Here is a 26,093-nt window from a genome sequence, read left to right on the forward strand (position 1 = left end):
ATTCAACACAACAAGGCAGGAACAAAAGGTGAAGATTATAACTATATTTGACCTCTAGTTGATTATTGAACTCCGGGCATTATTCTTGGGTGCCTACCTTGAAGCTTTAATGATTGTATAGCTCTTCTGTGATAAAGGTGTGTATGAATTGTCTACATTTCAGAATCTATAGCTTATTTGTGGCAGCATCAGTATTCAAAGTCTTGCCCACTGTTGTGGCTGCACATTTCTTTTCTGTCAGAACTGATTTTTATGGTGAAGAAAGTCCATCAATGCCTCTGCTACTTCAGATGATTAAAGGACTTCAAAGTTTTCCTGAGTAGAAGCATCACCACCTGGATGTGGAGCTGCACCCAACAGGACCACTTGGTCCTCAGGAAGGTGTTTCATTTAACTGAGTGAACCACTGAATCCAGTCTCCTGGATCTGCAGGACATATACATCAAATGATACAGATCTGGACCCAGGAAGATTGCAAGGGATCCCAGCCACCCAGGACAGAAAGAATGAGGAGCCACCAGACTGCTAAATGAGGTTGCAAGTTAAGCCCACCTCACCCACTACCTAACTAATACTCAACAGTAGTAGTTATTTATGTTAAGTGGCTAAAATAAAATAAAATAAAAAGTTGTTTGGAATTCTCTATTTTTGTCTTCCTCTCTACTGGTACAGTGGGTCTGGTACTGAAGCATTTCACTGCACATTATACTTGTATAATTGACAAATAAACTTAAAACTTTCTCTATAAATACACGTAATATCTTTAAATACATTCCTTTAAAGTCTTAATTACAAGTATAATGTCAGTCTGACAAATGTGAAAGCAGGTTTACCTACTTTCGGCCGCTAGGGGGAGCTTTGGCCACCTTCTTATACTTGAGAATGTAGAAGCAGATTCAAACAAAATTTTAAAATTGCCTAAATTTCACCATAAATAAAATAAAGGACCCTATCTTCATTAAGAAGTTTTAATTTTGTTTTATGCACAGTATTATGCATCGGTGTGAAAGTTCGCTGTAATTAGTTTCACGTTTGAAGAAAGTGCCAGTGGGTAATCGCAGGTTGCATTTTGAGCACACTGATGGAGAACAGGCGAGGCTTTCAGGTTAGTTACGCGATGGCCGCTCTCGCAACAATATCAGGATTTTAAAGCGAAAACAATGGCTCTGTCGCTCGTAGAGGCGTGTTGTTGCTTTGACTAACTATCGGAATGGTAGTGGTATCGTTTTAGCTCATCGGGTTTGCGTTAAAGCCGGGCCGGAGGAGAACCGTGAGTGTTAGGGACTCAGTGTTTTTCTTGTTCGTCTCCCGGGCCTGGCTGGAGCTGCCTACACTGTAGCGGCGGGTTGCTACTTTCGGATGAGCGGGCAGTAGGTCTCGAAGAGGAGAGAGGTCTGAATTTAAGCAAACTGAAGGTGAAACGAGTCAACAGAGCCTCGCAGAGAGGCACGTAACTGGTAAAAAATTGATCGATGTGGGTTGAGAGACACGAAGAACACAGTTTTAACTCCTAACGGTCTTGCTAGCTAGCATTAGCTTACCGTAGCGTTGACTTAACCTAGCTAAAGCGAGAAGGCATAACTAATTTACCATCGCGATGCTTTCACCTTAGGTAAGAGAAAAGGATAGGTGGGCGTTTTACCGAATACTTCGGAAGCGTAATTCTGTGCGTTTAACGTGAAATCTTTCATTATGCCGGAAAGCAGCACAGTTTGCATTTTGTTGGTTAGCCTTTGCTAACAGCAGGTGGCTAGCTGAAGTATATGGTCAGTGACGTAACGGTGATCATTGTTTTGACAGCACACGGCATCATATCCGCGCCTAACACCGTTCCCATCACTATCCTGTTTAATCTATTTATTTTACCCCTGCAAGAAGAAATGTAATTGTTAGGTTAATGTCCGAAAAGTTCATCGTTAGCAGCTGATGTGACGCAGCTCGCTAGTCTGTCAGGTTACCATACTGAGTGCCAACAGGCTGTAATTACTGCAGCGTTTTACATGAGTTTGACTTTATTCTGCAGAGAATTGTTTTAAAGTTTCCCTTTCTGTGCTGATACTTGTGATTTATTTTTTTCCTTTTCCTGTCAGTAGCTTCTGCACTGTGTGTGTGTAATGGTGGTCTTCCTTTGTCACTCAGTCGTAGGATGGATCCAGACGGTGGGGCAGATTCACAAAAAGCTGTCAGTTTGCAGTGGAAAAGCTACAAACTCGTCCAGGACCCAGCCATCAGGCGTGTCACCCAGAAAATCTACAGATATGATGGAGTGCATTTCAGTGTGCCAGTGAGTTCACGTTCATTTGTTTAAAATTTTATATTCCATCTTCTCAAGTTTTATTCTTATGTTGCATCCTGTTTATTTTCCCCCAGGACTCTGGATTTCCACCTGTGGGAGAACTGCGGGACCCTAGACCACGTAGACTGTGGTCCAGGTATACAGAGCTGTCCTTGCCAGTGCCGAAGTTTAAGGTGAGAATACTTGATCAGTGCTCATTTTACACATCTCAGGAGCTTTATCTCTTGAATGTCTTTTCACTGATCTTTTCACTTTTCATCACAGCTTGATGAGTTCTATGTGGGTCCCATACCTCTCAAGGAGGTGACCTTTGCTCGACTCAATGACAACATCAAGGAGCCCTTCTTGGCAGAAATGTGTGCCAAGTTTGGGGAGGTGGAGGAAATGGAGATCCTGTTTCACCCCAAGACTAGAAAGCACCTGGGCCTGGCCAGAGTATTGTTCACCAGCACCAGAGGAGCCAAGGACACAGTCAAGCATCTGCACAACACCTCTGTCATGGGCAACATGATTCATGCTCAGTTGGATATAAAAGGTAAGTTAAAATGCTTCCTCTATGGCATCTGATGCACACTGTTACAGTGATGTTTAGATAGTTTTTTTTTTTTTTTTTTTTTTTTTTTTTTTAAATGGGAAATGATAAAGCAGTATAAACAGGAGAATTTTACTTATAACTGTTTATATCTTTAAAACATTTGCTTTGAACTGAGAGTGGATGTCCTGCAAAATCTACATAAGCTTCTAAACATGTTATTTAAAATTTGTAATAACAGTTGTTTAACGCAATAACTCGACTTTTGAAACATGATTCATTTTTTGGACTTTTAAGATAAATGGTATTTCTTGTTCTATGCCAGAGTCTAAGCCAAGTGTTTCCAGCTTGGTTGATGAAATTTTAAAAAACTGAACTTAATCTGTAGTTACAACTAAAGAAGTGTTTAATGGAAAACTTATTTCATATAAATGGTTTGTATCTGTGTTGATCCAAATTGCATTTATCTTCCTATAACTTTTGTTTTGATGCAGGCCAACAGAGGCAGAAATATTATGACCTGATAGTAAACGGGTCCTACACTCCTCAGACAGTGCCCTTGGGAGGCAAGGCTTTGACAGACAGACTTCAGCCTCAGGCTCCAACACAGCCACAATCTGACACGGTATTGTGACTGCACAGATGTCTCCTCACTTATTTAACTATCATCTAAAATCTTAATGGCAATTGGAATTAAGATGCATTTAATTTTATATATTTTTGCATAGCCATCAGAAATCAGGCGGAGGCTTTCCAGTGAGCTTGCAGTTTTGGCAGCAGGGGTCCAGGCCCTCACATCGGGAAACGTCACACCTTGTTCTGTAGATACTGGCTTTGGTGATCAGCGTCTAGACACGCCCCCCTCCTCTATGGCAGGTCCTTACACCCCAAGCTCCACTGCTTCATCTCAGGGTGGTGGAGGAACACCTTACAGCTCCAGATCTGGGACCCCTTTTTCACAAGACTCGGGCTATGCTGGCGGAAGGTTAGTTGTGAATAATTAACTGAAAGAAAACTACTTAAATAAAAATTACTTGAAGTGCTCTCACTATTCTGGTTTTGATTTCAAGTACTCTGCAAAAGTCTTGAGGCACCCCGCATTTATTTATATTTTACTAGTAAAATGAGAAATAGTTACAGCAGTTCATTGAAATGTGCAAACATACATAGAAATTCAATAAACAAGGCGAAAACAGAATTTGTACAATTCTAATGAGCTTCAAAGTCAGTATTTGGTATAACCACCTTTACTCTTCAGCATAACCTGAACTCTTGTCATTTATTTAAGTAGTCTTCGGGAATAGTTCTCCAGGCATCTTGAAGGACATTCAAAGCTCTTATTTGGATGTTAGCTGTCTTTTGTTCCTTCACTGTCTCCTCAGTAATGTTGAGATCCAGGCTCTGGAGAGGCCAGTCTGACTGATAGTGTCTGTTGTGTGTTTTTTTTTTTTTTGCTTTTAATGTCTTTCACTGCATTGGCAGTGTATTTGGGATCATTGTCATGCTGAAAAGTGAAGCTGTTGTCTGACACTTTCCAGGCGGTTTTGCATGGTGGTTCAAAATCTGGTGGTATTTTTCTGCATTTTCATCCATCAATTTTGAGAAGATCACCAACACCACTGGCTGAAATACAGCCCCAGACCGTGACAGAGTCTCCGTGTTTTACAGATGGTTGTGGACATGTACTTCTCTCCCGACTGCCTCCATATATATTGACGATGATTTGAACCAGAAATTTCAATTAATAAGACTTGTTGCCAGTGATTTTTAGCCCAGTACTTATGTAATTTGGGACACCTCAGAGTTTTCTCAATGTTTCCTTCCTTATGAATCTCTTCTTCACAGCCACCCTTCCATTGAGACCATTTCTGATGATGCTTCAGTGTACAATAATTGGCTAAAGGGCCAGATGCCTCTCATGTCCTGTTTCAAGTCTCTACTGGAGTTTTTCCCTCTTTCTTAAGGATATGACCTTCAGATTCTGTTCAACTTCTGTAGATTTTTTTTTTTTGGCCTGCCAGTTTTTTTTTGTTTTTTTTTTCTTCCTCCTCCATTTATCCAGTTTCCTCAGATGTTTTTTAGGACGCACTGCACAGCTTGCTGAGATAAGCCTGGTTATTGGCTAGTAGCTCTTTGGGAATCACTTTTTTGGTGCAAAGATACTATTTCATGCATGTCAAACTGTGTTATCTTTGGCATTTTTTGTAGATTTGACCAAAGAAATGAGAACAACTTACAAGCTGCTAGTAACAAAGTGCCTAAAGATACAATTTAAAATGGGTTCTTTATTAAGTTGTCTGTTATGTGTAGACGCAACACTGGTTCATTCTCAGGTTCGGTGCCTTTTTTATGCTTGAGTGATTCACAAGTCCATGTTAAGTGGCTTAACAAGCAAAAAACAAATCTTCTCAAAATGGTCAGGTACAAGGACTGGGCTGAAAATGAGTGAAAAAGCAGCCAATGTCAAAAGAAAACCTTTGGAAGACCTTCAGAAAGCCCGGAGAACCATTTTTCAAGGTCATTAAAAAAAATGACAGTCTGGTTCCTTGAAAGCAAAATAAAAAGAAATGAGGGGTGGCTTGAGACTTTTGCAAAGTACTGTAAGTCCATTGTCAAGGGACTGTACAATATTGTGTTTAAAATAAAAGTATAACTCATCACATTTATGTGTGATATCACTAGATAACATTTACACAATTGTATGTTATTCAAGAGGGGTGGTGGTGGGGGAGTCAATACAGCATAGTGTCACAGTGTTTTGTGTGGTGATATTGTATCAATATTTTATTAAATAAATAATACACAGGGAATACTCATCTGATCTCGTGCACCACCATCCTGGGATAATGTTAGCTGGGGGGGGGGGGCAACATGTTGCTCCAGGTTATGACAACATTTATGGCAGGTTTTAGTGAAAGTGTTGGTTTGCTTGACAGTCTCATTTTGCAGCCAGAAAATAGCTGAAGTGGGATAACTTTGTCAATATCTTGGATAAAAGATAAAGTTTAACTTTGAGGACATAAGTTGCATTTGGAAAAAAGGTGATAATTCACAATATGTTATTACAGTACTATCATATCGTGGGTGCCTGTTGATTCCCACCTGATATGATCTACTAAAATGTAATTAAAATCTTTATACCTTTTTTTGTGCAGCTCATGTGATTGTTTTGTTGTGTTATGTTACTTAGCTTGCATAGAGGTGGGAATTGCTCCCATGTTGTTTGTTTCAGTTATGTGGCATTGAGTAGTTAGCTGGGTTTTGTGGTAGCATTTTCCTCCATTAGACTGCTCTGCAAATATTTGAACATTTATTGTTTTGCATAAAGGACATAAAAGTAGCTGATGAAACTAGGAATTGAAATCACCTTTAGACTGATTTCAAAGTAAAGTTCTGAAGCTACGTATCTGTTAGAGGAACATAAATTGGTGGCAACACCATCTCCGTTGTTAGAAAGTCTGCTGTTCTTTAATGAATCTATCATCCTGCGGATGGAATGAGCAAACATTTGAAAAGTCACTTCAAAATACAAGTCTGATTTCACCATTTCACAGAAAGTCAATCAGCATCACTGTATGATTTAGCAGTTCATACATAATTTCCTTATTTCTGTATTTCAGGCATAGTGGATACAATACTGGCACTATGGGCAGTGGCTACCCTCCCCAGGACATGTTACCTTCCTCATCTTCGTCTTCTGCAGTCTCAGCTACAGTTGGAGGATACAAAGTGTCCCGCTACTCTGATGAAGCACAGGAACCTTCAGTGTACCACCGGGGTCGTCCTTTGTACCCCCCAAACACGTCATACCGTCCCAATGAGCCGCAATGCTACCCCCCTTACCCCAGTGCTGGAGGACCTGGGCCACACATGTCACACCACTCCTCAATGCCGCCACCACCTCTCGCCAACCAATATGATCAACCCCTAATGCCAGAGAGGGAACGTGAAAGAGACTCAGGGGGACGGTATGGGCCAGCAGGGATTGGTTCCAGGAGGTCATCTTACCATCACCAGCAGGACACAAATTCTTCCTCAAAGTACCATTCCCATCACTCCCACCACCATTCAGATCGCAGGGATGACAGGGGGTACAGGCGAGATAGCCTGGGCTCCCGGTCAGGTGACCACAGCCACCAGAGACACCGTAACCACCATCATTCTCACAACCACCATGGCAGCAGCAGCCGCAGAAGAAGCAGCCACGACCGGGACAGGGACCGAGACAGAGATCGAGATAGAGAGCGAGATAGAGACAGGGACAGAGACAGTGACTACTCCAACAGTTCTGACCCCAGGTACAATTCCAACTCGTACCGCTCTTCGTCTAACAGCATGTCTCCTCCCCCATCATCTTACTCTGCATATTCCTCCAAAGAGCCTGCCCCAGCCCCTCCTCAGGGATTGGACATTTCCACTCGCCTAGGGAGCACAAGCCTCACTGAGAGGGGTTCTCTTCCTTCATTAGGTGCTGACAAAGACTACCATGGTCACCACAGCGCTCTGCCTCCACCTCCCCCACCTCCTCTTCCACCTGCTTCTGTTATTGCAGCAGCTGTAGCAGAGACACTTGGAACACTGGACTTCAACCAGGGTAGTCCTGCCTGTGAAGAGCAATGGACAAAGCCCAAACGTCGTCCTAGCACCCCACCTGCCCCACCCAAGACACCCCCACCTTCTTCTCCGCCCCATCCCACCGTTGCTTCCTCCTCGAATTCCCCTTCGTCTACTTCCCTTCCCCACCATCTTTCTTCATCTTCGAGCTCACCTCCACCCCCTCAGCGGGACTCCTCCTCCCCAGAGCCAGATTCCACCAATGAGAGTTTACCATTTGTCTACCACAGTAGCAGTCTTGACTCTCGTATTGAAATGCTTTTGAAAGAACAAAAGGCTAAATTCTCTTTTCTTGCCTCTGATGAAGATGATGAGGAGGATAGGAAAGAGGAGAAGCAGGGGGGCAAAAGTGGGGATGGACCAAGACGGTCAAGTGATGCAAAAGGGGAGAGGGAGCAGGTGGGAGACAGTGGGGAGAAAGACCATAGGCGGAAAGGAGAAAGAGACAGAGATGGCCACAGAGGAAGGAAACGAGGAAAAGGGGGAGAAGGTAGGAAGAGTCCCACGGTACTTAAAGTATCTACACCACCCGCTTCCACTTATTCTCCCCACATCCCACCCCCGGAAGAAACCCAGACCCAAGTAGGCCCGGCAGGGACTGGAGCTTTGCAGGAAGAGACTTCACAGGCTGGATCTGCTGATGCACAGAGCCGGACAGGAGCACACACACCCCCTTACAATGGACAGAGTCAGGTATGATCAGTATGTTTATGAATAGAAACCAGTTACCCAGCAAAGAAAGAAATATTTGATGCAAATTGATTAAAAAACAACAAAGACATCTTCAGTACCCACACAGTGATTGTTAACATTCTGAGTGAAGTCTAAACATAATGTTCATGTTTGGTTTTCTTTTGGTATTTTGATGTACCTGTTTCTGTGTTTCCAAAGTGGGGTAGAAAAAATAACACTCAAGTGTGGTGATTTCAGAGAAATTGCTTCAGCATCTGGGTGGTTTCCCAACTTAAGACAGTAAACTGTTTTCTTTCAGGCCTCTCCCCATTCGTCAGGGGAAGACATGGAGATCTCAGATGAGGAGGAGGAGACGACTACCATAACAACGGTCAACACTCACCAGCCATCAGCCACTTCAGGATCTTCACCTTCATCATCACAGGCTGCCATGCCTTCACAAACAACAGACCCCTCATCTTCACCTCCACCTATCTCTGACTCTTCACAGCACTTTGGCACCTCAATGCACCCTCCCATACCCTCCTACCCTCCTCATTTGCCTCCTCCGCCCCCCCCTGGTTACTCCCTCCAACCTCCACCTCCACCAGGGATTCCTCCTCTTCCTCACATGGAGCTGCACCCAGAGTATCCTCCCCCCATGCCCCACCACATGTATGACTATGCCAGCTCCATGGAGCTGATGAATCAGTACAGTGGTGGAACTCCTATGTCCTTCCAAATGCAGACCCACATGTTAAGTCGCCTACACCAACTGCGCATGTCATCATCCAGTGACACCCCAGGCCCAGGTGAGGCAGCTACTGCAGACTACAACTCTTACCATCTCCACTCTATACCACCACATCACACACACCACCCCTACATGGACCAAGAGGGTAGTGGGGCAGGCACTCATTATGACCAAGACCACCGCTACATGCCCCCCCACATGCCCTATCCCTACCCTGACCCCCACAGCACTCAAATACCACCCCATCCACACCATAGCATCCCGCCTCCCCACACTGGCTGGCCGCCACATGTCTTACCTCCACACTATCCATCTTATATGCCCCCACCTGGTTATGGCACCATGCTGCCTGGGGAAAGAGATGAGTACAGGGCTCCAGGGGATGAGATGTCCATGCTGGCAGAGAATCCTCACGAAGCCACAGTGCAGATGGTCTTGGCCACTCTCATCCAAGAAATGAAAAACATCATGCAGAGGGACCTGAATCGCAAGATGGTGGAGAATGTAGCTTTTGCCACCTTTGACGAGTGGTGGGAGCGGAAGGAGACCAAGGCCAAGGTGAGGAAGACCAGTCTCAACAGTAATGGTGGTTTGCCTTTTAAGCTTGCATTTTTTTGTTTGTAAGTAAAAAAAAAAAAAAAAAAGAGGGGGAAAAAAATCTACCTAATTTACTCTTGTTCTGATATTAAATCTGTTGCAGCAATCCTTGACTAAATTTTCTAACAAATCCTTGCTTGCTGTCAAGCCAATTCTTTAGATTAACAACTACCACTAACTTTACTACTTTCCATATGCTTTGTTTTTGCACATTGTGCTTCCTCCATTTAAGTCTAAAGAATTTTCTTATAACTAGCAAGGGGTTTTGTTATGAAAGCTGTCATTTCTGTTACCATTTCATCTCAGTTTGAATCTTATTTTCTAATTTCAGCAGCCAGCTAATCATATTAAAGAGAGACTGTTAAAAGGCCAGGGAAAAAGATTGTGATTGGTTTTCTGAAAGGGTAAATGTATACCTTTTGCAGCCATTCCAGACGATGGTTAGGGGGGTTTCTGCCTTACGGGATGATGAGAAAAAAGAGGAAAAGGTCAACCGTCCACGGGAGCCTCACATGTCTCTTGTGGATTGGGCAAAGAGTGGTGGCATGGAGGGCTTTTCTCTCCGTGGAGCACTACGACTGCCTTCCTTCAAGGTAAAATCACTTTACTGCAACAAATCTTTATTTCATTTCCCTGTTTGAAGGATAGTGTTATCCTTAGTATAGTATTGCCTTAATTTGCAATGTTGCATGGAATCTATACAGTCTACATCTTTTATATTTGTGTGCAGAAGTGTCTGCTTTGCCATTACACCACTGAAAAAAATAGTTGGAACTGGTGTTTGAATGTCACCTTATTGAGGCACGTGGTGTAGAAAAGTGGTAACTGAAACTGAGTTCCATGTTGGAGCTAATAAATACAGAATTTTAGTTATACTGAAATCTTTTGATTTAACCAGGAAGTCCCTTAATATTAAAAATATTTTTTTCAAAGGAGGCCTGGCCAATGCCAGGAGATGGAAAAGACATCAGAATCATTTTAGTTTGCACATGGACTGACAGTGCTAAAAACACAAGAAAACAGCATAAAGGCATTGTCATCATGCTCAGGCTAGATACAAGTAAAGCATCGTTTCACAGAGACATTCATTTTGTGCACATTAATATACAATATTTACACTGCATATTACTACACAATTGACCAATAATAATTGTTGCAGTTTATGTCGGTGCACTGTGTAGTTAGAGTACACCTGAGGCTACGTTTAAGGTTATTTCATAGGGTTCACGGCTTGGCAGCACATACAGCACAGTATGTATATCAAGCTTAACCCCATAAATAATGTCAAGAGTGTAGTCTAACTAAGCTGGTACAGTCATACTGTTTGTGTAATGTTTAGATTTTTGTACAGTACAATAATACAGAAAAAGTGAAAAATTGTCTGGTAAAGTCCATTCTTGGATGTGAGGCAGTGATTTATTTATTTATTTTTAAATACTTTCAACTGTGCAGGTGAAAAGGAAAGAACCTCAGGAGCTTGAAGAGGGAGACATGAAGCGGCCACGACCCTCAACGCCACCAGATGAAGATGATGAAGGTTTGCTCAGCTGAAGTTCAGATTAAAAAAAAAAAAAAAGAGAGAGAAAGAAACAATGGTTTGGATTTAATCGATCTGCTTCATGTGAGTCTTAAATTGTCCTGTTTTCAGCTGCTGATGGGCGAATACCAGAGACAGACAGACATGGAGCTGAAAGGGACAACAAGAGGAGGAAAAAGAAGCCAAGAAGTCGCAAACCTTGGGAGCTTGACAGTGAAGGAGAGGAAACATCTGATGGTTCTTCTACTGAAAAGGTCTTTTTTTTTTCTTTTTTTTTTTTTTAATTTTAATTTAAAATAAAGCACAATTTAAAAATAACTTGATATTAACAAGTACGATTGAACTCATGTTATGTTTTTAGTTGGCTAGATGGCAGCATTTCACTGTGAATATTTAACAACAACCTTTTTCAACCTTTTTCATGTTTAGGAGGATGAGGAGGAAGAGGAAAGTGGAAAAGAGTCTGATGGTAAAACACATTACTTTATATTCTTACTGTGTCGTACTTATATTCTTGTGTTTGCGTTCATTTTCTTTTTTCTTGGTTTTTAGATGATGTCCTCAGTGCTGACAGTGATGATGAGAGCCTCTCATCCTCTTCTGAAGGCTCTTCCTCTTCAGGATCCTCATCTTCATCTTCTTCTGAGGATGAAGAGGAAGGAGAGCGGGCAGAGAGTGAAGGACCAGACACAATGGATGAGTCAACCATGGATAGCACAACTGAGAAAGAGGATGATGGGTACAACACTTGTAAATCTGTCTTTGGTCTACTTCTGTAATCAGAAGTGCTTTTTGTCAACATTATATAACAGTGAACTTTTTACCATTCCAATGTTTGTTCTGTTTTTCTCAGGGAAAATAATGCAGCTGTTGTTCCAAAGGCAGAGGTCAGAACAGGTTAGTCTGATAAACGTCATTAAAAATGCAAAAAAAACACAAGTGACATAACATTCAGTTTGAGTCAGTCTTTGAAACCTCTTATCTTTTTTTTTTTCTTTTCAGGTGATACGAAAGATGGCAAGGCAGACATAACAGCACCTACCAAGCAACCACCCTCACCAACATACCCACGCCCTTCGTCCCCTATTGTTCTTGTGCCCCCGCTCAAGAAACGCAAAAAGACTGTCTCCTTCTCTACAGACGAGAACGAAAGCAAAATGCAAACACCAACTGCACCGCCATCTCCATCGCAAGTTTTGGGTGAACCTCCCCTCCTCTCAGGCAGGATTCCGGATTCACCCATCATTGCATCCTCACCCCCATCAGCTCGTCCCAGTCAGGGCATCCAGCTGCTCCCCTTTGCCTCTAAACCAGGTGAAGGGAATGCACTCATTGTACCCCCATCTGGACGAACCCAAGATATCGAGGAGTCCAAGAGAGGACCTCTCATTTCTCCTCATACTACCCCTGTCAAATCCCCTGGCAAACGGGGTGCAGGCAAAGACTCTTCCAAATCGCCTGCCCCTCCTGTTATGGTGTGTCGCACTGTGCAGAACCTTCCTTTGGACCATGCCTCTATGTGTAGAATGGCCTTTGAGGAGGCCCCAGCACCATCTTCTGTCAACAAAAGGTCCAGAGGCAGACCTCGGACATCCAGCTTGTCTACTTCTTCCTGTCACTCCCTCAGAGAGGAAGATGAGGATGAGGAAGAAAGTGAGCAGAGGTTGAGACTAAGAGAACAGGTTGGGGCCTCCAGCCTCCTGCAGCTGGCCTCTGCTTCAACAACTGACCTGTCTGTGTTGGCTGATGTAGCTTTGAAAATGGACCCTGATGCTGGGGACTCAGAGGAGACAGAGACATCTGATGAAGCAGAGGAACACAAGATGGAAGGAGATTACTTCTCCCCAGAGTCGCTGGCCCTTGTTATGAGCCCAGGGGCTGTAATTGTCCTGATGGAGCACAACTACTGCAAGCCCCCTGTTCTCCCAGTACCACCTGGTCCCAAAAGGACTTCCTCCAGACAAGATTCTTCTGTTTTGCTCCCAGCTGACCTCAACACTATTTCTGGGGTGCTTGAAGCACCAGAGGAGGTCATTGGAGATGCACTTACATCTAGGGGAGATGTTGGAGAATACTTCTCTGCAGTGGGAGAGCTGTGTGACTCTGAGGATATGGGCCAAGTTACACCTGTTTCTCCATCATCAAAGAAGAAGAACCTAATTGGCAAAGGTTTTGAAATTGAACAGGAACAGAGCAAAAAGAGGAAGCAAAAAGATAAAGAAAACCATGATGCTCATCACATAAAAAAACAGAAGGAGCAGCCCAGCAAGAAACAGAGGAAGCGGAAACTGGAGGTATATTTGCCTTGTTTGTTCCTGTAAATGAGATTGTCGTAACCATAAACACTGCATTCCACAGGCAACAGTAGAGATGACTCATCACTGGTAAACACAGTGTGGGCATTCTGTTACAGGTACACTTGAATTTTTTAGGAGTTTCACACACTTCAAAAGAATTTCCCTCGATAAAGCTTTAGACTTTCTGTACCACGAATACATTTCTAGTATGACCAGAAACATTATTTTGTGCATGTTTTGCTTTTTGTATTCTAGCCAGAGGGTGTGTTTTGTCTGAGAACAGAGAGGGTTCTTTGCAATGCATGTACCCTGGAGAAGAGTTCTGCAAGGAATGGTAATCAGCCTTACTGATGAAATCAGTGTGGAATTACTGATATTTCCTTAGTGTTGCTTAAAGCTAACATCAGCCAGGTGCTTTGTTTCATACAAAAAAGACCCGTAATGAAATTGACATTTTCTGTTTTGTGCACTTTTTTTCACTGACAGAAAAAAATTGCAGTCAGAATACACCCTCTGGCCAGAATACAAAAAGTATTCAGAATAACTGCTAATGGCCACACTCGTTAGTAAACTGGGATGATAGTGATCAGTCCCGGTAGCTAACAGCCGGAATTCTCAGCTTGGTACGACAGTAACTCAGCCAGGCCAATCTGTTGCCAAGCTCACATGGATTACTTCTGGAGTGAGAACATACCTGAATGAGACTGTCTTCATTTGTGTGCTATATGTGAAAAAGGACAAATTTGGATGGTTTTTTGACTTCATTCTCCTCCATCAGGTGGAGATGATGATCAGGTTTCTTCCTGTTAAAAGGGAGTTTCTCTTTCCTACTGTCACAAAGTCTTGCTCATAGGGGGTCATCTTGATTGTTGGTCTGACTGTTTTCTCTGCATTATTACAGGGTCTTTACCTTATTATATAAAGCACCTTAAGGTGACTGTTGTTGTGATTTGGTGCTATATAAATTGAATTGAATTGAATCATCATGTGAAAACAGGTGTTGTCACCCTCTGAACTAAGTCAAATAGATTCTGAGGCATCTCTTCTTTTATATGTAATGTAATTACCAGATGGTGATCCAAAGAATAATTTATCTCATTTGCATGTTTGGTCTTTATTGTGTCTTACTTCACCTGTTTGTAGTTCAGATGGATCGGATGACTGAAATGTTACCTGTCATGAGACCATATCTTTGAGTCATAATTTGTATATGTCAGTGGAGATATCAGATAGACTAGAAACTAAAAGGCAGTATTTTTTTTGTGTGTGTCCTGCAGGATTCAGACTTGGAGGAAGATGTGGATGTGGAGGAGCTTGAATCTGGGGAGTTGTCTAGCTCAGACACTGAAGAAGAGGTAGTTGAAGAGGTGAGGAAGAGTGAGCGCCTCTTTTTGCAAGAGGCTGGAGTAATATCATCCCAGAACTGGTCCAAACCTGTCCCAGCACCCGAGCCACCAGCTGTGAAGTTTGAAAACCGCAGTGAATTTGAGCAGATGACCATCCTGTATGACATCTGGAACTCTGGTCTGGACGGTGAAGATTTGATGTTTCTGAAGAAGACTTATGAGAAGCTGCTACAGGATGACCATAGCTCTGACTGGCTCAATGACACTCACTGGGTCAACCATACTAATATCCTTTTCCGTGACTACATTTTACCTTAAATATTTTTTGGCCACTAGGGTTAATTTACACAGCAGTAACACAATTTGCAAAAGGTCTATGACTATTATGAATTACTAAATATCTGCATACTATGTTTTTAAATTTAGTAAAGATTTTGATCATTAATATAATAATAATAATATAAGGGCTTGGAGCCATTTTTTATTCATGTTTTCTTCTTTGTCATAAATGCACTTATTCCCTTTTAGCACCAACTTCTTGTGTGCATTCAGAGTTAAGTCTTTTCGTTTTTTTTGTTGAAAAACTATTTCTATTAATATTTTACTTCTGTAATTTTGACAGTGGATAGAGCACATCAAGATCTTTCATTTGAGATATATATATATATATATATATATATATATATATATATATATATATATATATATATATATATATATATATATATATATATATATATATATATATATATATATATGTTATTTACATCCCTATGGCTCCAGGCGCTCGGTAATATCATTATTTGGTTCCCTGTTATTGCCCTTGACCTTTGGGCTGCACTAACCAATTTGCCAAATCCTCGCCGCAAAAAGAAGAACACAGATGGACAGCTTCGTGAGCATGTGACCGGTTGTGCCAGGAGCGAGGGCTACTACGCCATCAGCCGCAAGGAGAAGGACGTCTACCTGGACCTTGACCTACCCGAGCAGGTCATACGGGAGGTGGAGAATGTAGACAGCTCGGTAGGCAGACTCCTTTCTTTTTACCTGCATTGTCTTTTATTTATTTTCCATGACAAAACTCATCTGTGGTTCACAGATGAATTTGCCATTTAATTTTTAGAAGTTTTAGGTCTGTTACACTGTCAGATTAGCAGTTGAGAAGCTTAGCTGAAATGTTTGTAGTACCTTCAAATTGTTTAGGCCATTTCGTATAATGAGTCTCCATCTGATAGAGTGATGCACTCGACAGCTTATTCATGCAGTGTTCACTCTCCTAATCTAATCTTTGTGTGATGGAGAGCCTGGTATATCTGTTCCTTCTTTTGTTGGTGAGAAAACAGGATAGAATGCAGGTGAGGTGAATCTGTGCACAACACAGCCAAAGCCCACTTAATCTAGTCAGCAGTGAAAATGTTGGTGTAGACGTGCATGTGATACTGTGGAAAGTTGAAACAAGGTTTAGATGGAATTTTGATCTTATTCCAGGTGAACTTTTTTTATTTGGAAAAAATTATATTCTCCAGGTCTCAATTGCCTCAGTAAACTGTTATTAGGGGTTCTAGTGTTGCAGAGTAAAGTTGACATGTGGCTAGATAATACCCCTCAGGCATTCAGAATGGAAGTAATTTCTGTTTGGCTCAGTTGAAATGATAATTTTAGGACTTTGGTTAAAAGGTGAGGATTTCCAAATGGCAGAGAAGGAAGATGATGAATGTGTGCACCTTTTTATAATACAGGTTTTGCTGAAGTTGTGCTGCCTGGAAGCTGTGACAGGCCCATGCAGGGTGGAACAAATCATTTAAATTCAGTCACACACAGTACTGTTCATAGGCTTCAGTCTTTTTTTGTTTGTTTGTTTAAGAAAAGCATATTCTTTGTCATTTTAAATTAACATTAAATTCAACAAAACGGGTCGCCTGGGTGGCTTAGTGGTGAAGCCGGTGACCACATACATATGACGCATTGCAGTGTGGGCGGCGCGGGTTCAAGTCCCGGCCCGTTGCCAATTTGCCCTCGTGTCTTCCCCTGTATCTTTCCCCCATTTCCTGTCTCTCTCCACTGCTGAGAAAAAGCCGCTGTGGCAAAAAATGGAAGAAAAAAAATTAAACAAAACAACAGCGATATTGTAAATAATCAGTAAATTGTTGATATTTAATGGAATATCTACATAAGCACAAAGGTGCTGATTTTTAGCAGCCAATCCTCCTGCAGCACATTGTGTTATCTAATCCAAATTTGTTGTAGTAAAATGCGGATTGACCATTAGAAAAGCACTATGTTTTTATTATGTTTAATTATGTTAACACAGCTGGAAACCGGTTATTTTAAAAAGCATAAATATTGTTAGTTAGCTGTATCAACGTGAATCAAATCATGTTGATTTTAATGTAAGTTTTTAAAAAATCTCCATTCAACCCACATATTCCTTACAAATGTGGCACCGTTTAAAGGGAAATAAATCGGCTAAGGTTTATTGCCAAGAAGCACTGTTACAACAAAGAACCAATCAACCAAACATAAATGTCCTTACTTTTTGTGTTTAGTTGTTTGTGCCCACTTGAATGTTCGTATCATGTATTCTTGAATATTCAGAACAAATAGCAGCACACCTAGGACATGAGAACAAAAAAGCCCTTTAAAATAATACTGTAGAGGGTGTAGTAGAGTGGGTACGTCCTCTGAACCAGTGGCAGGATGTTGAAACGAGCATGTTGTTTCAAGTGAAGCTCACTGGACATTCCTGTTTGTGTCCCCATTCATGTCTACAAGCACCGGCAGGAAACCCGTCATTTTTCTTTTGAAGTAGATTCTGATCTTTCACATCTGAATTCTTTCCCGACTGAACAGTGACGAGTCAGTTTACGTCAAGGGATCATGACAGTCACATCTATTCCCTTGAAATGCCATAGTGTTTGTGTACGATCTTAACCAGTTTCTCTCACAAGTGTGGTGCAGCCGAAACAAGCTTCACTGGTTAAGGCTGTCACTGAGTAACCCTGTGTAGGTTTGGCCTCACGGCTATTTTGCTCTGATAACTAATTCAACAGCTGCTTTGAAGAACCAGAAGTTCTGGGATCATGCCCAGTCTTCAACCCTGTAACATTAATCCATGAAATGAGAATAGACTCACAAAGTGCATTCATAGTCCCAACTTAAACAGTGATCTGGGAATATGATGCTATCTTGTGACCTGAGAAATAGTGTTGTCATGAAATTTATTGAATTGTATATTAATATACTGACTGACAATCTCTAGACACTTTGTAGAGGCATCATAACACAACATCCAGTGTGCATTGTCAAAATAACATGTTTCAAAGTGTTTCTACAGAAGAATAACACCTTTAGGGTATTTTTGGAAAGAATACATAAAGCAAAGCAACATCTATGGCAAAGACCAGCTTAAAAGAATTTCTCAAGCATTTTAGAACATCTCTAAAAATTTGCACAACACAAGTATTCTCAGTGCAGAAGTGGATTGGGTGTGTCATTAAAAATAAAGGAGAACATTTGATGTATTGAAAAATTGGAGGCTTTGAATCAGTGTATGGTCTTTGGGTTTTTTAAAAAATGGGTTCTGCATGCAACTTCCATGAATATGCAGCTGGATTAGGTGGTCCTCAGCTGGAAAGGGACAAGCGCACAGCTATTAGTTCACAAATTTTAATTGCACAAACATACTATCTACATGAGACATGAAGTAATTCATCATTTTCAGCCAGAGGGAAAAAGAAAAAAATGATGAAGATACAAATTACAAGGATAACAAGTGTAATAAATCATAGAAAACAAGTTTTTTTAATTTATGCCAATTGTTCTTATTAAATTGTGTGGTGTGGAGCCACTAAATGTGGGTATGGAAAGAGGATGGAGGGAAAGAAATTAAAGTTTGAACAAGTGGTGCCCCCAGCAGATATTTTAAATGAGTTGAATGTTGTCTGTCTCACAAACATGCCACTCTCCAAACACTGAATCACTGAGAGAACACACAGGTCCTATTGTTCATGCCCATAATTTCCCAAGGTTTAAAATTTGAACTACAATAGCTTTTATTTTGTGTTCATTTTCTTTTTTTTTTTTCTAAAAACATAATCTCTTATAATGAGAAAATTTGTGATTTGTCAGGTGGGTGATAATAGGGGAATTGAGTGATCAGATTGATAAGTCAAATTTTTTTTTTTTTTTTTTTTTTACCTGAGATATGGCCAAAAGTATGCATTAAATGGAGTTTCCCTTGTTAAATTCAAGTAGCCTCCAAATCTAGAATCAAGGTCGGATCCAGATGGTGTTTGGTTTGCTTATTTATTTATTTATTACCTTTACCCAGTTATGGCAAAATTTTAATCAGGTGATCTAGGGGTCACTGGCCATCTCTCCAAGCATACCAAAAACATTACCTGGTTACACTAGAGCCTGTTGATGCGAAGTAACATAGCTCATGTCTTGTGTATGCATTGCAGTATTTTGATCAAGTATGTAAGTATTTCAAGCTCTATGTTGATAACACATTCATGTTACTTAACTGCAAGTGCAGTAAAGGCTTCCCTGAAAAATCTACCTGGAGCGAAAAATTGACACCACAAAAATCTGTTTTTAGGGCAGAGAGAGTCACACATACCCACACATTTGTCATAGCCCTTAATTTAGCCATTTCTGTGATGGTTTTTTCATAATTTTTGCTGCATTCAGCCTTTTTTTTTTTTAAACTCATGAATAGATTTGTTCCTCTTTTAGAATTCAAGCAAAGTTTGGGTCACATTGTGAGTGATGTTCTTCACGCTCGTCATATGCCACACACGTTAAACTGTAACTGCTCCCATGTGCAGCCACACAATTCCAGACTGTCAGTGGAACACAGGAACATGTGGAAAGGCAGCTCGTTTAGTGTTTGTGTTGTTCAAAGTGGAAAATCAGCGTAACTGGGTTGCTATGCAACGCTGTTTCCGATTCAGCCTTCATGCCTTCTCTCACTGCTTCCATGGATACAAACATATTTCCTTATAATATTCACACTACACACACATTATTTGTTAACTGTGGCTTGTTCTTTCTAGAGCTTCAGGCCCTGCACAAATGAGAGGTAACTGGGGCACCACATAAGTCGGCATCTTTGATATCCGATCAAGGTGTCCCTTCTGCTTTGAGCATTGTCTTTACTTGCCTCAGGTACATAGTGATGTGGTGTGAAGAAGAAACAGCGGTCACATTTTCAAACCAAATTTTCATGGCTTTTTCAAAAAACAATTACTGATACTTTCCTCTGTATTTATACAGTTGCAGGGTTTTTCCCAACAAACTTCCCTCAAAGAAAAATCATAAGGATTGTGATTAAAATATTCCTAACCACTTTTTCAAAGTGGGGTTTCATTTTCTCAAGGATAGAATATGTTATTGTGTATCAATTTTCAATTTATGATATGTATACGAAACACGAGTGAACGTCTGAAGAATTTGTTGCTTCTGCTGGTTGTTCCATGATGGAGGGAAGGCAGTGGTCAGGACTGAAGTATTGAAAAATAAGGGGAAATTTTACTTCATTCTTGCACAATAGCATTTCCAGTCATATCTCTGTCATAAACTAACCTCATCCACAAGAGCTGAGCTGTTGGAAACTGAGGTCAAGGTGTTTTTCAGGTTCAGTCTGCTACACATCAAGGCCATATGATGAAGTAATATTGTCACACTCTCTGAACCTCTTTGGTGTTTGTTTCCTGCCAGGGTGCTAACCGAGTGCTATCAGAGAGACGTTCAGAGCAGCGCCGCCTTCTCACTGTCATTGGCACCACCGCTGTCATGGACTCTGACCTGCTTAAACTCAACCAGCTTAAGGTATAATCACTAACAGCCACGGTATTCATAAGGGCACTTTAATACACATTGAAGGACAAAGTTAAACAGCAACCTTTGGCTGTCACTTTAGGTAACAGATTTAACCTTAAATTAGTTTTTTTTCTACCATCTGACAAGATAAAATGTTTTTCCGAAGCATATTGAAGGTGATTCACCCCACGTGAGTGCAACCAAAAGGTCATCTAAGTTTATAATACTAGAGGCCTAAAATGATTCCCCTCTTAAGAGTGCTTAGCTGAAGTTAGTAAGATATTTACCAAAATGTTTTACAACATACAGACAAAACCTAATTCTTACCCAAGCACTGTGGTTTAACTTGCAGTTTGCTTATGTGCTAAAGGTTTTTCCCAACCATTGCAAGGTGAAACTTGTGGCTCTATGCAGAAGTTTAACTTTCAGTGATGGTTTTATCTTTTTGTTTCAAGATGAATCAGGTAATTTCCTAATATGATGTCTAAGAGTTTATTGGAAGACATCCTTGCTTTTTGTTTTGGCGTTGAAAGAGGCTTTTTCTTCAGCTGCCATTGTTTACCCAAAGTCAGGGTCAGAGTTGCAAATCTGCCTGTGTGTTAAACATGCACTCTACAAGGGCAGTGGCCAAGTGTTTGGGTTTGGGCCATTTTGCATTTTCTTATCTAGTAAACTTTTTTTTTTCTGGTTTTCACACAGAAATGATCAACTTGGATTGGTTTGCCTTTCCAAATTGACAAAAATCCAATTTTAAAACAAAGATCTAGCCTGTAAATTAAAACTGCCCATTGGTTCAAGACAGCTTAGTTTCTAAGTTCATACATTTTTTAGCAAGGCTCTGTTTAAATTAAGTCCTGTCTGCTTTTATGCAGTTCCGCAAGAAGAAGCTTCGTTTCGGACGCAGCCGAATCCATGAATGGGGCCTGTTTGCCATGGAGCCCATTGCTGCCGATGAGATGGTCATTGAGTATGTGGGTCAGAACATCAGACAGGTATGACTTATCTGCAGTTCTGTGTTGGACCAGTGATGTTTTTAAAACTTTCATGACATGTGGACAGCTTGTTGTCATGTTGTTAAATGTTTCATTATTGTTCCCACAACATAATCTGTAAAATACTTTTAGAAATATTAAAACTTTAATAATTCTGTAATGATGGGCTCTATTTCATGGTAATATTGATATGACTGTATGTGAAATGCACTTCAATGACAGATGACAGTCAGCAGAGCTTAGACAATACAGAGATGTCTGTATTGTCATCTATCATGAATTTTCAAAATTTGTAAAAGAAAAAGAAAAAAACAGTATCAGCTTAATGTCGGTTGACCTACAGCCAAATTAGTTTCCATTCCATTCCAATATATCACATATTGTCTAAAATGTTTGACAGTGAAGCTCAATAGGCCAATGGTGCTTGGATGTTGTGGTTGGGTAAGCGTTAGCAAGGTGTCAGTGAGAAAATGTTCTGTGTCCAGATGGTGGCTGACAATCGAGAGAAGCGGTACGCACAGCAGGGCATTGGGAGCAGCTACTTGTTCAGAGTGGACCATGATACTATTATAGATGCCACCAAGTGTGGCAACCTGGCACGATTCATCAACCACTGCTGCACTGTAAGTCTGAACTCACTCAGTCAACGGTCAATCTGATATGCTTTTAGATGTCGACTGATGAACTTCTGTAGCTCTTGCTCATCAGTCTTTTGCTTCTTTTTTTCCTTACAGCCAAATTGCTACGCCAAGGTCATCACCATAGAGTCGCAGAAAAAGATTGTGATCTACTCAAAGCAACCCATTGCCGTCAATGAAGAGATCACCTACGACTACAAGTTCCCACTGGAGGAGAACAAGATCCCTTGCCTGTGTGGAACAGAGAACTGCCGTGGGACACTCAACTAGTGAATGCACTTCTCTCCCTCACTTTCCAGTGGCCAGCCATGCCCGGGTTCACCCTCCTCAATGTGTAACTTGAAACAAACCCACCCCCAGTACCCTATGCTGCCCCTCCTGATGGCCTCACAGCCAGCCTCACTATACTTAGGAAACAGACACGCACACACTTGGCACTTTTCATACACTGTTCTCATTCTCTAGGCACTTCCACAAGCTAGTGGGTGATTGGATTGGCGTCATCTGGCCTTTAGCATCAGCTCATCAGTGGCAGTATTATTGGACTTGACTGGGTGCTCCAAAGAAGTTGGTCCATGAATTAGGGCATGAAATGTTTTTCTAACTGGATGCCAACATCCGTTTGAAAGGAGATAATGAAAGCAAAAGAAAGGAAGAATGTTGTTAAGCACTCTCAGACATGGCTTCATTAGTCTGTTAAAGTGACGGCATCAGTCAGACAAAGGTTATTTTTACGTTAAGGTTCCTCATAACTTCATGCTGACATACCCTTGATGCGCACAAAATATTTCACTTGCTTGCAAAAAGCTTCTATTTTTGTGAAAGACTATTGTTAGTATCCATTCTAGGGAAGTGAAATCACACTTTGGGTGTTTAGTTCCTCTGCCATTATCTCTAAGCAACATCTTTCCATGTGTTTGCATGCTGCTGTGAAAGTTGTACTGTGTGTCTCATAAATATCGTTTTTCTTTATTGGGTGTAGCTAAAACACATCAGAGAGGGATGTTTCAATCTTTAATAAATGCAGTAGGTAGAAAAAATATAATTGTGCAGAAGTTACTACTGTTTAGGGCACTCTCTTGTGAGCCAAATGACTCTCAAATATGCACAAGAAGTGCAAACATAATCTTGTGCGTAACTATCTGTTAATGTAGCAGCATGCAGAGTTTTGCCTGTTTTTAAAGTGATAAATGTTGCAGGCTTTTGCTCAGTAAGATTTCCATTGTGACCTTTACAGAAACCAGGGTGTTTATTCAGATGCAGGTACATTTGGATGCCGTCAGATTAATATGAGGAGTTCATGTCTGAAAGGAGCTTTATTTTGTCAGTGTCGGCCAGGAATTGCTCCTCCAGTGTCAAAACTCCTCCCCTTACAAAGCCCGTACAGAGACGCACAGGAATACCACATAAATTCAGGGTTTTTAGAAGCGCCCATTAAGGGTGCAACTTTTAAGATAACAAACTTCAATCAATTTGGTTTTCAGTTATGCAAGATTTCCAAGTGTGAAGGTTGTTTTGGAGATTTTTTTTTTTTTCTTTTGATAGTATTATATAATATTACTATTGCTGTTATTAATGGTATTGTTACTTATTTGCATTAGCTGTAAGTATATTACAGTGACATGAGCTTCAGTGTACCCATCCACTGTCCTCAGTGGCTTTGTGATTCACCAGCCCTATAAATCTGTTTTCCCTCTCCACTGTTCATTACTCTATTTTGCAACAGCCTCCTGTCTGGATAAGAGTAAAGTGTTTTAACCCACTGAAACTATTTAATTTCAGTTTCCGGTAACTGTTCTGTTTTAATTTTATGTTACTGCTAAATTTTTGCTACAAGAGCATCACATTATAGTCCCCATTGTTTTGTTTTTTTTCCCTCTCCAAACTTATGGACACTGACATGCTTGCTTTTAACAAATTGTGTGCTCCTGAGTAATTAGTGCTGTGCTGGTGACTTGCAGTTCAGCACAGGATCAGAAATGAATTTCAACAGCTGGTTTTACCACCACAATAATTGAGGGCATATCTATATGTTGACCTCGGAGAGCTTGTCTGCCATCTACAACTTGGCCAATCCCATTTTCTCAACAGGGAAGTCACAAAGAAGATATGGTGTTTTTGACTAGGGATGGTTGAGGCCGTGTCTCCCTGTTTGTGGATGTACTGTTTAATTCTTCAGATTCACAAAGGGCACATAAATCTGAGCAATCACAGCCATTGTGTGTTTGGTTAAAAGCATGTATGTCAGTGACGCAAGGCAACAAAAGTTTTTTGTGAACAAAATTTTCTCGCCGCATCTATTATTAATTCTTTGGTTTCAGCAAATGCGCTTTGAGAGAAGCATTTTCTACAAATTCTTCTCCCTAGTTGGTTTTCTTAAGTGCTGAAGTACATAAATGAGTGTGAGAACAGTGCTGCTGGCTTTGCAGGCATTTGCTACAAGTTTTGCTACATTTTTAGCAGAGGCCCAAGTTGACAAAAGTTTATGTAAGAAGAACTTTAATGGCACTTTGGGTTGCTCAGTGTGCAGGCAGATGTTTTTGTAAGGCACCTTTATTTGATTTGTCCATTTCTGTTCAAAGACTTAAACTTCTTTTTTTCCTCCCCGTGTTGCAGATCTTTGCAAAATTCATTAGTAGACATTTTATTTCAGGTGGCCCTTCTAAAAAATCATAACTCCAAAAAAAAAAAAAAAAAAAAAAATCCTGCTTACAGTCTGTTTGCAGTGTATATAGGTGAACGTGTCTGTCCCTGCGAGGTTAAGCAAGTTTGTGATACGCTGCAGACGGGGATTTCGATGACCCTTGTGTTGTCCATTTTTACCATGGCTATGGCCGTCCAAAGTTTAACTTTGATGTTGAACTTTTAACTAGACTCCTGTTTGTTTTTTGTTCTTTCCCAAACAGGAAAATGTGTAAAATATTTTTTGTTGCAATGAAAGCCTTTCAGTACAAACCAACCCTCTTTACTACAGGAGAAAAAAATGAAAGGAAAAAAAAAAAAAAAGAAAGAAGTACATGTAAATATTGTAGAGGTGTTTGTTTCTCGTAGAAACACACTTGATTCCAAGCTGTAAATAAGTTGTTCCTTGTCCTCTCTCCATGAGGAGGAAACATGTACATACTTTCCATTCATTTATTTTTTATTGTTTTTCCTTTTAATTTGATGATTATTTTAATATTATTTGCAATATTTCTCTTGTATTAATGCGTTGGACCCTTTATTAATGGTGCATTAAAATATTTTTTAAATAAATGAAAATCATGTGTTTTTTTTCAGTGACTAGGTGTCCTGCTGTATGCTGAGGCTCAGACTGAACAAACATGGGTGTCTGAGTGATTGTGACTTTTAATTGATGGCTCTCACTCATGCCACTTTATTCACATGTTGAGTGAACAGGAAGCTCTGTAGCGGAAATGAATGCATCTGCAACGCTTCCTGTTCAAACTGAGAGGAAGCATTTAAATTTGAAAAGATTCACTGTTGTCAGTGACCATAGAAAGGTGGTAAAGCTCACAGAACAGATGGTGACCTGAGCTGAAAAATAGTTGGACAAAATATGCGAAGTTGTCAGGTTATAAGGTCCAGCTTAAACACCCCAACTAAATGGCACTTTTTCCAGAACTGAACTGTGCTCGTGCTTGTGAAGAAATGTAGTTAATGATTTTATGAGTTGCAGATAAACTTATAAAACTGGAAGTGGTAGGATATTGTGTTTTTGTATTGTGAATTCCACAGATTTGTAGACTCATTTCAAGAGAAAACACTATTCACAAAACATTCAAACTAATCTGCATGACACAGGCCAACCTTAAATGGTGTTGTTCCAACAGTAGTTTGGTTTGATTTAATGAGGAATGTTTTACAGTCTTGCGTTAAACCCAAGCAAGATTTGCAGTCGCTAAACAAATGGCCATACATGACTGGACAATACATGCGTACGTTCTCTTCCACTTATCCCGTTCAGGGTCGCGGGGGGCTGGAACCTATCCCAG

At 40.8% G+C, this 26,093-nt stretch overlaps 1 protein-coding gene across 5 annotated transcripts; it reads left to right on the forward strand.

The window, feature by feature from the left end:
* Positions 1 to 960: 960 nt before the first annotated feature.
* setd1a (SET domain containing 1A, histone lysine methyltransferase) lies at positions 961 to 25,111 on the forward strand. 5 transcript variants are annotated; one of them, XM_030735134.1, is made up of 21 exons: positions 961 to 1,105; positions 2,140 to 2,284; positions 2,371 to 2,469; positions 2,561 to 2,831; positions 3,323 to 3,453; positions 3,557 to 3,813; positions 6,449 to 8,135; positions 8,434 to 9,426; positions 9,891 to 10,058; positions 10,918 to 11,002; positions 11,114 to 11,256; positions 11,432 to 11,471; positions 11,555 to 11,741; positions 11,856 to 11,899; positions 12,005 to 13,296; positions 14,577 to 14,931; positions 15,487 to 15,668; positions 20,367 to 20,477; positions 21,341 to 21,460; positions 21,946 to 22,083; positions 22,195 to 25,111. In XM_030735134.1, the coding sequence occupies exons 2-21, from the start codon at positions 2,147 to 2,149 to the stop codon at positions 22,366 to 22,368; spliced, it is 6,615 nt and encodes a 2,204-aa protein (XP_030590994.1). In that variant the 5' UTR covers positions 961 to 1,105; positions 2,140 to 2,146; the 3' UTR covers positions 22,369 to 25,111. The 5 variants fall into 5 exon arrangements, with proteins under 5 accessions (XP_030590994.1, XP_030590993.1, XP_030590995.1 ...); XM_030735133.1 differs by lacking the exon at positions 961 to 1,105 and adding an exon at positions 1,113 to 1,612; XM_030735135.1 differs by lacking the exon at positions 961 to 1,105 and adding an exon at positions 1,113 to 1,446.
* The last annotated feature ends 982 nt before the right edge of the window (positions 25,112 to 26,093 follow it).

This window comes from Archocentrus centrarchus, chromosome 8 (genome assembly GCF_007364275.1).
Source record: "Archocentrus centrarchus isolate MPI-CPG fArcCen1 chromosome 8, fArcCen1, whole genome shotgun sequence".
NCBI classification, from domain to species: domain Eukaryota; kingdom Metazoa; phylum Chordata; class Actinopteri; order Cichliformes; family Cichlidae; genus Archocentrus; species Archocentrus centrarchus.

Excerpts from the sequence above, each read along its gene's own strand:
- setd1a (XM_030735134.1), top strand. The coding sequence starts at position 2,147 with ATGGATCCAGACGGTGGGGCAGATTCACAAAAAGCTGTCAGTTTGCAG. Across the intron at positions 2,832-3,322 it reads TGCTCAGTTGGATATAAAAG|GCCAACAGAGGCAGAAATAT; the intron begins GTAAGTTAAAAT and ends GTTTTGATGCAG. Across the intron at positions 11,257-11,431 it reads ATGGTTCTTCTACTGAAAAG|GAGGATGAGGAGGAAGAGGA; the intron begins GTCTTTTTTTTT and ends TTTCATGTTTAG.